The sequence below is a fragment of the Dermacentor andersoni genome, chromosome 6, assembly GCF_023375885.2.
Source record: "Dermacentor andersoni chromosome 6, qqDerAnde1_hic_scaffold, whole genome shotgun sequence".
NCBI classification, from domain to species: domain Eukaryota; kingdom Metazoa; phylum Arthropoda; class Arachnida; order Ixodida; family Ixodidae; genus Dermacentor; species Dermacentor andersoni.
Genome location: NC_092819.1, coordinates 1,389,240 through 1,401,642, shown reverse-complemented (window position 1 = coordinate 1,401,642; position 12,403 = coordinate 1,389,240). Strand labels below are relative to the sequence as shown.

General features: G+C 45.2%; 1 protein-coding gene across 2 annotated transcripts in view; it reads left to right on the top strand.

Moving 5' to 3' along the window:
- Nucleotides 1-12,403, top strand: part of LOC126521192 (intermembrane lipid transfer protein VPS13A-like) — an 820,642-nt gene that overhangs the window by 130,604 nt on the left and 677,635 nt on the right. Inside the window, exons 11-14 of one of the 2 annotated variants that reach the window (XM_050169804.3) lie at nucleotides 3,398-3,579; nucleotides 8,523-8,667; nucleotides 10,283-10,513; nucleotides 10,582-10,801. In XM_050169804.3, the coding sequence (XP_050025761.2) occupies nucleotides 3,398-3,579; nucleotides 8,523-8,667; nucleotides 10,283-10,513; nucleotides 10,582-10,801 (778 nt within the window). Of the gene's footprint in view, nucleotides 1-3,397; nucleotides 3,580-8,522; nucleotides 8,668-10,282; nucleotides 10,514-10,581; nucleotides 10,802-12,403 lie in introns of those variants that run through there. The other variant, XM_055065737.2, reaches the window with a different exon arrangement.

Here is a 12,403-nt window from a genome sequence, read left to right as displayed (position 1 = left end):
AACCGGCGTTCTTCAGTTGGAACTGCCTCAAGTTGCTGATGCTCCGAGCACCACTCCACCGCACTTGTGTTTGCTTCAAGATGTGCGTCTGTCACCTGAGGCAGTCACTTACGTTGCTTTGACCGCACAGCCAGATTCCTGATGGTGAATATGTCCTTCGTTCCATCATCGACATGCTTTTGAACCGGAACATTGCTCTTCTGCATACGCTGGTGACGATTACTAATAACAACCTCATTCTTCCACTTCTGAATTTCAGCCTGTGCCCTCAAGTGTTTCCAGCAGGCATGTTCTCGGCCAGCGTTTTGAATACTTCCAAATTTGACATTGAAAGTCTGAATGCCGAGAGCAATTTATTAGCACCAATTGCAGCTCACAGCTCTGGTTCCCTAACGGATGACTTGGTGAAGATGATTGTACCTGGCCTCACTTCTGCACAGGCCACGGCATATGTCTCCTTCTCGAATCGTACCTTGACATCTTTGATTTCAGCAACAAGCCTTTAGGACAAACATCTGTTGTTCACCACCGTATCAACACTGGAGACACGAATCCTATTCGTCGGCGCCCCTATTGTGTATCGCATGCTGAACGTCGAGTCATCCAATTAGAAGTGGACAAAATGCTCCGCAAGGGAGTCATCGAACCATCAGCCAGCCCTTGGGCTTCGCCTGTTGTCCTTGTGAAAGAAAAAGAAGGTACCTAGCGTTTTTGCATCGATTATCGCCATTTAAACGAGATCACCCGAAAAGACGTCTACCCGCTACCATGCATCGATGACGTCCTGGACTGCTTGCATGGAGCTAAATACTTCTCGTCCATCGATCTTCAATCGGGCTACTGGCAGATTTCAGTTGATGAAATGGACTGCGAGAAAACGACCTTCATCACGCCGGATGGCTTATATCAGTTCAAGGTCGTGCTCTTCGGCCTATGCGATGCTCCTGCGACATGTGAACGTACGATGGACTCTCTCCTGCGAGGCTACAAATGGACCACCTGTCTCTGTTACCTTGACGACGTTATTATCTTTTCCCCCCACGTTTGGCGGCCACCTTACCGACTCGTATGCCATTTTTGCAGTCTTCCGAAAAGCTGGCCTCCAACTGAACTCCACGAAGTGTCAATTCGGGCGCCATCAGATTACCATGTTGGGACACCTCGTTGACGCATCCGGTGTCCAACCAGATCGGGAAAAACTTCGCGCCGTACGCAGTTTTCCTGTGCCACGTTCTGCTACTGACATGCGCTGCTTTGTCGGCCTGTGTTCTTACTTTCGCCATTTCGTTAAAAACTTCGCCGACGTTGCTCGGCCTTTGACGGATCTTCTTATGAAAAACAGGCCGTTCTCATGGGGCCCTGAGCAAGCTCACGTGTTCGACGCTCTGATCAGGTTTCTGACCACCCCTCCCATATTTGCCCACTTTGATCCATCTGCACTGACCGAAGTCCACGCTGACGCAAGCAGCCACTGCATCGGCGCAGTTCTCGCCCAACAGCAGAATGGTACCGAGTGCGTGATAGCTTACGCCAGCTGCCTGCTGTCACCTGCCAAAGGAAATTACTCCATCACTGAGCGGGAGGGCTTGGCTTTAGTTTGGGCTCTCGCCAAGTTCCGGCCATTATTGTACAGCCGCATGTTTTAGGTCGTTGCAGACCACCACGCCCTCTGCTGGCTGTCTTCCCTCTGGGACCCCACAGGACGGCTTGGTCACTGGGCTTTGCGGCTCCTGGAATTTTTATTTGTTGTCAACTGTAAGTCTGGATGTCAGCACAAGGACGCTGACTGCTTCTCGCGTCACCCCGTGGATCCTCCCGATCCTGTTGCTCATGATCCGGTGACCTGCGTGATGGCTTTGACTGACATGTCCGACATGTGCATTGAACAACAATGCGGCGCATCCTTAAAGTCCATCATCGCCGGAGTGCAATGTGGAAGCACCAACAGCATGTGCCACATGTTCGTGTTGCATGACGGCATCCTCTACCGCCACAATATCAACACTGACGGCCCTAAGTTGCGCCTTGTCCTTCCTCGTCATCTGCGATCTGTCACTCTCGAACAACTTCACGATGCACCGATGGCGGGACACCTTGGAGTTTTGCGTACGTACGACCGCGTACGACGCCGGTTGTTCTGGCCGGGCCTCTACCGCTCTGTGCATCGTTATGTCACAACTTACGAATTGTGTCAGCGCTGGAAGATACCTCCCCTGCCGACCTGTCGGACGAATCCTCCCAATTGAAGTTCCCTCTGAACCATTCTTTTGCGTGGGCCTTGACCTGCTTGGCCCTTTTCCGACGACAACTAGAGGGAATAAGCGGATCGCTGTCGCTACTGATTACGCGACATGCTGCGCGATAACAAAGGGATTCCCGACTAGTTGCACAACTGACGTCGCCGATTTTCTCCTTCATTACGTCATTCTCGAGCACGGTGCACCTGGACATTTACTTACAGACAGCGGCCGCTCGTTCTTGTCTCGAGTTGTGGACGACCTCCTCCGCTCTTGTGCCACTGAGCACAAGCTGTCCACCGCCTACCACCCACAAATGAACAACCTTACAGAATGTCTCAACCGAACACTCACAGTGATGCTGTCGATGTACGTTACCAACGACCACAGCAACTGGGTCATCCTGCTGGCCTACGTGACATTCGCGTATAACTCATCCCGACATGACATTGCAGGATATTCGCCCTTTTATCTTTTGTATGGTCGCGAGCCCACTTTGCCCTTTGACACCATCCTACCTTCTGGGCCCCACGTTGCCACTGAGTACGCTCGTGAAGTCATCGATCGCGCTCACACGGCGTGTAAAGTTGCCCGATCTTGTTTATTAGCCTCGCGTCATCTGCAAAAAGAGCGTTACGACCGGTGCCATCGCGATGTTCAGTTCGCCCCAGGTGCTTGGGTGCAGCCCAAACGCAAGAAATTGCTTTGAAATTTTTGGCCTCAAACTGGCATAATGATGATGACCTTTTGTCATTAGATTTAAAAACTAATACTTTCACTTTCTGTTCTTTTAATAAACCTGTGAAATTAACGAATGGTTTTGAAAGACTACTTTATGACAGACTGTGTGTTTCTCTTTAGTGTCTATTTCAGGGCACTTGACACAAGCAACATGCAAAATTGTCGAACACCTTTTTCTGCTTCTGAATGTGTGGTGGCAAGATTTTCTTAAGGTGGTGTAATTGCATGACTGGATGTCATAGTTGCACCCTCTTAGAACCTGTGGTTATTTTATTTGCTCACTTATTGAGCTACTTATTTTGCCAGTTAAATGTAGTAAATATTAGGCCCTGCTGTAGCTGCTCAGGTTGCTTTGCTGATTGTTCCTCACTCTGAACTGAGCACTTAAAGGCCAGGACCACCTGCTTGCACCTTTGCAGTACCTGGAGATGATCCTGCTTGGCCAGTCGTTCGCATTTATGGAGATCAACCAGCGATACAGGAAGTATCGACCGAACGTTGCTTGCAGCAGGAATGAAAAAGTTTGGTGGCAGTATGCATACAATGCAGTCGTCGGAGAGTACGTCAGGCCTTACTCCTGGAAATCAATCAAGAAACACAGGTATGCAGCTGTGGAGTCTACTGTTGTTTTGTTAAACTTCTCTGATCGCTTCACTTTGCTTATGTAGCTTAGACCACTTATAACATAACTCCTTATTGTGCAGACTGGATATACTGCAGCTTTGTCTGACTCTCATTTACCCTCCCGCATAATTCTATTTATATGCATATCAGAGTCAGGGTGTCTACGAGCCGGGAAAACTGGGGAAACCGGGAATTCTCGGGGATTTTCAATAGTCTGGAAAAACTCAGGGAAAACTCAGGGAACTTGTGCTTCTATCAGGGAAAATTAGCTGTAATTTCATTGAAAGGGAAAGAAAGTCGCGGTAAAGCTGGCTCGACTAGGAGGAGTTGCCAGTGTTTAGTCAACGACCGACTTTCCGGACTCCCGATAATTCGGACGGCTTCGCGGCACCACCACGTACCCCATAGAGCCTATGTATAATAATGTCTGAAATTTCAGATGCAAGAACCCTTCGCCATCCGATTTTCCGGACGTTCAGCCGTCATGGCAGGTCCCAAACGGCATTAATAAAACCACCACCACCACCAACGTTTTGATTACCTCGTCGCTCCTTGAACGCTCTCGCACGCAGATCCGCTGGAAGCCGTAGCCACCACTGCAGCAACGCTAGGCCTAGCTGCTTCTGCGTTCGCTATTAAGCTTCTTGGCGTTCTGTGCCATGTTTTTCACCGAAAGAATTCGTCGTTATCAGCAATGGCACCGACTCCGCCTTCGTGGTCCTCGCGATTGGCTTCGAAGCTCGGAAAGCACGACGCGTTGCATAATGCCGGTTGTCGAAACTTAGCTTCGCCTCACTACAGCAATATTACGCGGTGAAGCGTGCGTAAATTATTGTGGTGAAGTTCAACAAGTGTGGGAAGGGGCGATTGTCACTGGACACGCGTGCACCCGCTGCCTTTTGTCACAGGATGAGCACCGATGTGCCTAATAAGTGTACTGGCAGGCCCTCAGAGCTTTGTCTGATGTTCTGCGGCAGTAAAAGACATGTAGTGACGCATGTCTGTACCAACTATTTCTAGAGTGTGTGCGTTGTGTGTGTGTGTGTGTGTGTGTATGTGTGTGTGTGTGTGTGTGTGTGGGGCAAACCGCAGATGGTCTGGCCTTTCGTTATCTCTCTCTCTCTCTGTGTGTGTGCGTGCATATATATATATATATATATATATATATATATTGCCAATTACTATTACAGCAGGTGAAATAGCCTGGAAATGCTTCTCTTATAAGTATATTTAACCAACAGGGACCTATTTATCAGTTACACATGGTGAATTATGGGGGCCCGAAAAATGAGCTGAATTTGCATTTATCTCTTGCAACTATACAACATCTCAAGATGATACAGGGGCAAAACGCAATGAGTGCACCCACAGTGGCCTCGGATCGCGCCCAGTAGCAGCAGTACAGCGTACATAAAAGGCACATTTGCTACAAATAATTTAAATAATTCAACAAAGAATTGTACTTGCTGTGTAAGTCTACAAGATAAATGTATCGCTAGTTTAGGTAATAGTATTGTCGAGGTTATAGGCGACAACATACAATCAACATAAATTACTTGCAATATTCACACATTAAAAAAGTGGACTCTCCATCTCGGCCCTGCAACAGTGGACGTCCAGCGAACCTGTTAAAAACCACCACTACAACTGCTGAGGGGGTATGCAATGCTTTAGTGCTTTATAATGCCCTCCCCGCCCCCCTACCCTTCCCACACACTCAATTTCTACTAGATTTGATATCTATTGAGTTCACAGTTATTCCAGGGCAATGTGATAAATTTTTTGTTTGCAAAACACATTCATAAAGCTCTGAATAGTCTACATGCGTAATATACTAAAATTATCACAATTAGTTCTCTATCTTCGAAGTTTGCCTTCATATTGGTGATAATGCCCCCTTTATTTTCGCCAAATATAAACAAAATGTATTGTTTAGTTCATGGAGGACATCGCTGAAACAAGGACGGAAGGTGTTATGACACATGAAAATAAAGAAAGAAAAACGACGGCTTATTATTATTTTCGCTTTGAACCGAACCAGGAACGTAAAAATTTTGTCACACATTGCAGTTACAATGCCCCCCTCCACTTTCGACAAAATATGAGCCTGTTGTAAACTACAGCTATGTCAGGACACCGAGAAGCATAGTTGATAGCGGCCATATCACACAGTCTAATGCATGAATAAGAACATTTTTACAAAAGCTGTATTTGATCCAACCACTTCGCACAGGAAGTTTCCATTGGGCACCACCAATTTTCGCTAAATTTGGTCTTGGCAGCTTTTATAGTGCTGATAGAGCAGCGGGCTCAGTTCTTTCGCTCTTGCTATAGAAATGCTCAAACACGCTGGAGTGCTTGCATACGTAATTTATTACGAAAGCTATCTATTTTGAACTTCACCTCCACATCACCCATTAATTTGTCCTTACAGTCACCAAACCTAACGAAGCTGCCTTCTTTAGTTCAGTGAGGATACCAGCCGAAACTAATATATCACGCATGACAAAGTAAGTACAAAAAAATTAGGGTTCAATGATTATTCGTAACGCTTCTCAATAACCCAGAAATATTAAAACTATGCAACACATTCCACTTGAAATGCTGCTTGAAAAGTATAAAGTATCTTAAACTCTCTTGGGACAATAGCAGTAGCGCGATAATTTCGAACACTTGTTCACAATTTTTTGATGCTGTATTTGATGAACATGCATTTACTATTGCACATAAACTTGGCGTATTGCTCCTCTTATGTTCGCACAATTTTATCTCAGTTGTTATTGTAATTATGCAAGCGCAGCAGTCTAAGTCTTACACTGCTCGTAAAACAGACTAATAAGGCTATGGACCACTTGCATACCTTTTTCTACTCGAAAATGTGCATTTAACACACCCATTTGGAGCATTGCCTACACCTTATCCGTACCATGCCCCTAATTTCCCCTAGAATTAAACAAGATGCCTTGTTTAGCTCACCAAGAACACCGCAGAAACAAACTGCGAATCTCGTAATATCCCCTTCGTTCACGGCATAAGATTTGCGAACGCAACTTATTTTTGCCATTACTGTGTAGTGGTTACAAGGAATAGATAGTGAACATTAGGCTTTGAGTAAATTGCACATTCTGCTTTCTTAAGGTACACCTATGCCATTTCTCAGTGAAATGTATCCCTTCAAACAACCGTTTTCACGAAGGCATTGCCCGCTTTGACGTCCCTTAATGCCTTCGTGAAAGCAAAGTGGGGAGTTTGGTAGTAATTGCAAAAGATTATTTCTTCCCTTATTGTAATGCTTGGGCCCAATAATTAACCTTTGCAAGTAATTTGAGCGGATGATTCAATATATTTATTGAAGAAACGTAGCACGACTCACTTGAAAATTAATGAATATTAGTTACTATATATTTACGATGGGTCACAATAAAATTCAGAGGCATTCTCCCGCCTTGACTTGCCTTCTATATGGAGTCTCCAGCAAATAGCTAATCTTTGAAAATATTTGCTTCTGTATGCATCTCGTTTTTATTTGTGTTTGAGAATGTCTCACTGTGAGTTTTATGCATTTTTTCCAATATATCTTTTTTTTTTTGCTGTGCATTTTACTAACTCCTCCCTTCTGTTTTCTTTTTGAATAAAATAAACACTACCCCTTATACTATTCAAGCTGGATTAAGTCGCTTTTTTTAATTTTTTAGCGTGCTTACTAGAGAGTGACACCATCGGGCGACATGGTGTCAGCCCGTCTCTTGACATAAAACAAAGTTCTGTGTCACTCAGGGAATTTGGCAAAGGCACTCAGGGAAAACCTGGAAAACTCAGGGAATTTGGAAATGTCAACTTGGTAGACACCCTGAGAGTGCACCTGCGCAAGACAAAAGATACCCTTTACAATGTGGCTTCCATGGCGAAATTCCCCAGGCGAGGGAAGCAGTAAATGTGCTTCTCAATGAGGTGTACTGGCCAACAGGAGGGGAGAGTGAGGAAAGTGATGCAGAGAAAGAGGAGGAGGAGGAAACACTGAGCAAAAATACAAAAACATACTGGCAGCCGTGTGGCTGTTGCCTCGGTAGTGGAGAAGCCTTTGCATGGCCACCTATTTAGCGACGTGCCTTCCATATTGAACATGTTGCTCTATGGATCTTTAGTTTGTGTGCATCGTGAAGTGCATATATTGCTTGTACGACGCCAACTGCTCTCAGTTTAAGCGGACATAGTTTGGGACTTTTAGGCTTTATGTCCACATGCAAGCTTCCGCTGTTCCTACCATTACGTGCACATGCCAACTTGGTAGGCATTTGCAGTAGTTGCTGCAGCTGACGCCTGAAAAAACAGTTACCACTGCACGCACTGCTCTCAGTTGAGCTACTGCGCATGGTCACATGCCCATTCTCTATGTAATCAACCACAGGTATGAATGCATATCAAGGGCGAACTCTCCAAATATGACATGCAGCCCAACACCGCCGCCAGCTATGACTACCCAGCGCGCTTCGTCGGTGTCTGCTTCATGCAAAGACCGCAGGTCCTTTGACATTAACCTTCAAACATTCACAAATTTAAACAAATGCAAAAATTCTGGTTGCATGCTTTGATTCTCAGATACATGCAGCTGTTTGGTCTACATGTTTTGCAGCTGTGCACCCTTTGAAAAATGTTTTCGTTATAGTGTGGAACTGATCATAGTGCGGATGTTCACGACTTCGGTGACTTACGCTATAAGCGGTCTATGCAGTACAAAGCACTGTTTCAGCCATTCCTGACATGCAAAGGAGTGCTTCTAGATAATACAATACAAGGGCAGTGCTGTAGTGTTTAAAAATTTGCACCCTGCAACCCTCAGGCCTTCAAAAAGATAAAAAGAAAACACTGATTAGTGTCACTGGATGTTATACTGGTCTGAGGTCTGCAACACAAACGCAGGCTGAACTATCGGCATTACAAGGAAATGTACGTCAAGCGGCTGCAGGCACCAAATGATACGGAAATTCGGGTCGACGTGCAAATGCTGGAAGATAAGCTGGATGTTTCAAACATTCTCATGGCCAGAGAGGAGGCCAAGCTAGAGGTGAGCATATACGCTTCTTTGTTTTCACTTTCACAGTTCAGGAGCATTACTGCGATTGATTAAGTTTTCCTCAGAGAGACAGAAAAGCTGTCGTGACATGTTAAATGCTACAAGTCTGTCTTCAAAGAATTTCAGTGATGTCATGGCTGCTCCAATTGATCCAAACGGTTCCAAAAGGCAGGTTCTGCCACATACTGCTACATCGTTGCTAGTGTTCTCCAAGGATAGGATAGGATAGGAAAAACTTTTTAAAATGCCGGCAACCGATGGTTTAATGCGTTGTGACGCTGGCCAAGTGTTGACCTGGGGCTATGCCCTACTCTGCACTACCCCAGTTCGGCCTGTTTGTGGTGGGTCGTGAGGCTTGTGCTTTTCAAGCACACCCCGGGCCTGCTGTACGGCCCATAGTTTAGTGTCCTTGTCTGTAGACTGCACAGCCCTTTGAAGTTTGGGCACGTATGTCCTGGAGTTAGCTTTGGTCGGGAACCTGGCACAGTCCCACATAATGTGCCAAACGGTGCCAAAAGTATTTTCCGCTACATTGGAAAACAGAACTAATGTCTCGAGATCGAGGCGCTTTACTATCACAAGTGAAGCCATTCTTCCACCATCTATTTCTTTCAACAGGACGTAAAAACTGCGAAGAAAGTGTTGGTGAATGCTGAGCTCCTCATGCTGAGCTCCTCACGTCGAGAATGCTGAGAGCAGGAGTTTGAGTGATGTTGAAAGTAGGGAGCATTTGCTTGACTTTTGCATGAGAAGGCTCTCTGCTGCTCTGGACAAAATGTTGCATCAGAAGAGTGCTAATTTGCCAGTATTTGTAATTGAAGGAAAGCGCAAGCAGTGCCACACACATACAGGGCAGAGGACAAGTCCCCTACTTCATGATGGGTCTGCAAGCCAAGAATTTGTCAAGTCATTTCATATATGTCAGTAGCATACATGTCTATATCATTTATATTGGGAATTGTAAGCAGTGTTGGTTTCTTTTTTAAAGCTAATCATTACAATGTTTGCAAGCTAAGCATACCTAGTCACTTTGAAATAAAATAAGTTCCTCATTGATCTAATTGTTGCGCAGTACAGGAGGGCAGTCCTACAGAAGCTTAGAAGCTTGAGTACAGCACTCATTTACGCTTAGTGAACAGACCAAACAACATAGTGTACAACTTTTACGCTTAGTTAACAGACCAAACAACATAGTGTACAACTTGTCACATATTTAATTTGGGGCAATATCTGATGCAGTTACACAATTGGCACCAACACCCATTTTCGGGCAGAAATATTTTTTTACTTCGGCTTCTTGCTTCTGCAAGCTGTCTCACTTCTCTCAAAGCCAATTTTTCCATTATGCCTAGATCTTCCAAAAGCCTCTTTTTCTGCTCTTAAACACACTTTTGGCTGCTCCAGGAAGCTTCTTCAAAACAGGTTTGGCCAATCACTTCATTGGAATTTAAACAGTGTTTGCAAAGTCTCTTGCATTCCTATGGTGATGTCTTGAGGTCTCATAGTGGTTTCAGAGTTGATCATTTTTGTGTGCCTGGGACAGCCTTGTGCTGGTGTTCAACTGGTGCAATTGATTTGAGTCTAGTGTGGAGTGATACCCTTGCAGCTTCTGCGGGAGGAGCCGAACCGTGCCGTGCCACGCAAGCGTGACCGAGGCTGGTGGGCCTCTTGGTTTGGCAGCACTGAAAGTGAGCCGGTGGAGGTGGTAGACGTGATTGGGGAGCGAGAGCGCAGCTTCTGGTCCCGTCTCACCCCCGAGGAGAAGGAGAAGCTGTATGAGGCTATTGAGTATGCTGATGCCTCGTCTGAGGTGCCCGAGCACTACATTGCTCACAAGGTATAGGTGGTGCCTCTCGGCAGTTTGTTCCCAGCTGGGTGGAAGCAAACCTCAACTGCATGGTGCAGGTGAATTTCACACTGGCCAACTGCACGCTGTCTCTGGTGGCTGGCAGTGGCCACGAGGTGCTGGTATGCACGCTCAGTCAGTTCCTGATGAGCCTGGAGACCCGTCCCGGGGCGCACGCTTTCAAAGTGTCAACTCGTGCCGAGGGCTTTGTCATCGAGGGCGCCTCCAGTGACCACCATGACCTGGTCACTGTCTTATCAGTGGAGAGGTCAGCTACTGGTAAGGTCTGTCATGTATGAGCATTGATAGCAGCAAGGACGAGTGCCTATGGAAGATGCCAACAAAGAAAGACAGTCGTGGTTGTTGCTACAACTTGAGCGCTTTCTGAATTGCTGTACAACATTTCTTACTCTTGGAATATACCATGCCTACACCTAGACTTGTATAATCCTTCTGATGGAATTTTTAGCTTCTCTGCAGTTTACTTTTGCTGTTTAATATCAACATTGATCTTTGGGCATGTGTACACTTTGCATCCTATGTTGTGTTACACAGTCTGTCATGAGATCAGCAGACTTTGTCATTTCTAGGTTACTCAAATAATGAAGTTTCAGCTTTTCTTTAAATTAGAATCGAATGGTGGTTGATTCTGTTTTTTTGTTTGTGGGATATGACAGCATCGTAGCAATTTAGGCCTGTTGGTATGCCATAGTAGAGGTTTTGAATAGTGCAAGAGTGCGAGAAGAGTACGGGAAAGACAGAGTGCTCTGCCTTTCCCTAAAAGTTTATGGGTGTTGTCACAAATTTGGATTGGCCATGCATAGTGGAGTGAGTGTTTCTATATTTATTAAAAAGAAACTAAACCCAATATACCATATTTTTCTGGGTATAACCTGCCTCCATGTATAGGCCACACCCTCTATTACAACAACCCAGAAAAATGAAAATCCATGTGATCGAAAATAACTACATACAACAGTGCTAAGATCTATCTGAAAACAGTCTTAATTTGCTGATCGTTCATGTTGCATCTTCGGCCAGTGGCTGTTTCCACACTTCTTTGTCAACACTCGCAGTCCTCAGCTTCTGCTGCACTGTAAAGGGCAGGCATTGGATGCAGCTCATCGTCAACCGAGTTTTGGTTGCTAAACGCTAAATAGCAACAAAGAAGAAAGGGGGCTTCAACACACGAGGGTTAGAAAAGTGTAAGGTTCCCCAGGAGATAATGAAACTGAATGGTGGAGGAGTTTGCCTTGAAATTTGGTTTCATGGCAGCGTGAAGTGCGCTGCCATGATATCACAATTTAAGGCAAAATTTGCAATGCTGTGGAGCCTCACCTCAAAGTAAAATTTGCACATAACCTGCACCCCGACGTTACTGCTAAGTTTTTGAATTTTTTTTTATGTGGGCTATGCACGAAAACAACACAATACTCAACCTTTTATTTCTGGCAGAATTAGTGCTTTAAAGAAGGTTTTCTTCTTTTGTAGAAGAGCAACCAATGCAGAGTCCAAAGCTTTCAGTTGTTGCTGCAGAGTGCACTTTATTTTCACAGAACAGTTGTAAACGTTTACTCTAGGGAAGTACTTTCCTGCTAACCTGTTTTCTTTCTTTTGACAGTTATTATTGACTTTCCATATGAACTCCCAGATTTTCTGGGCGTGTGCTAAATGAAATGCACAACAAATTTACACTTAATCTTTTTATTGTGAAGTGAGGGCAGCACTATTTGTGTTCCGGCTGTTAGAAAAGCACTTTTTGCCCGAGATGAAATCACGTCTAAAAAGACAGTTATGCACAAATGACTGACAAATGTAATTGCAGGACCTTGTGCAGTCACATTTGCAGCATATGATTTAGGAGCACCCTTGCTAATGTAA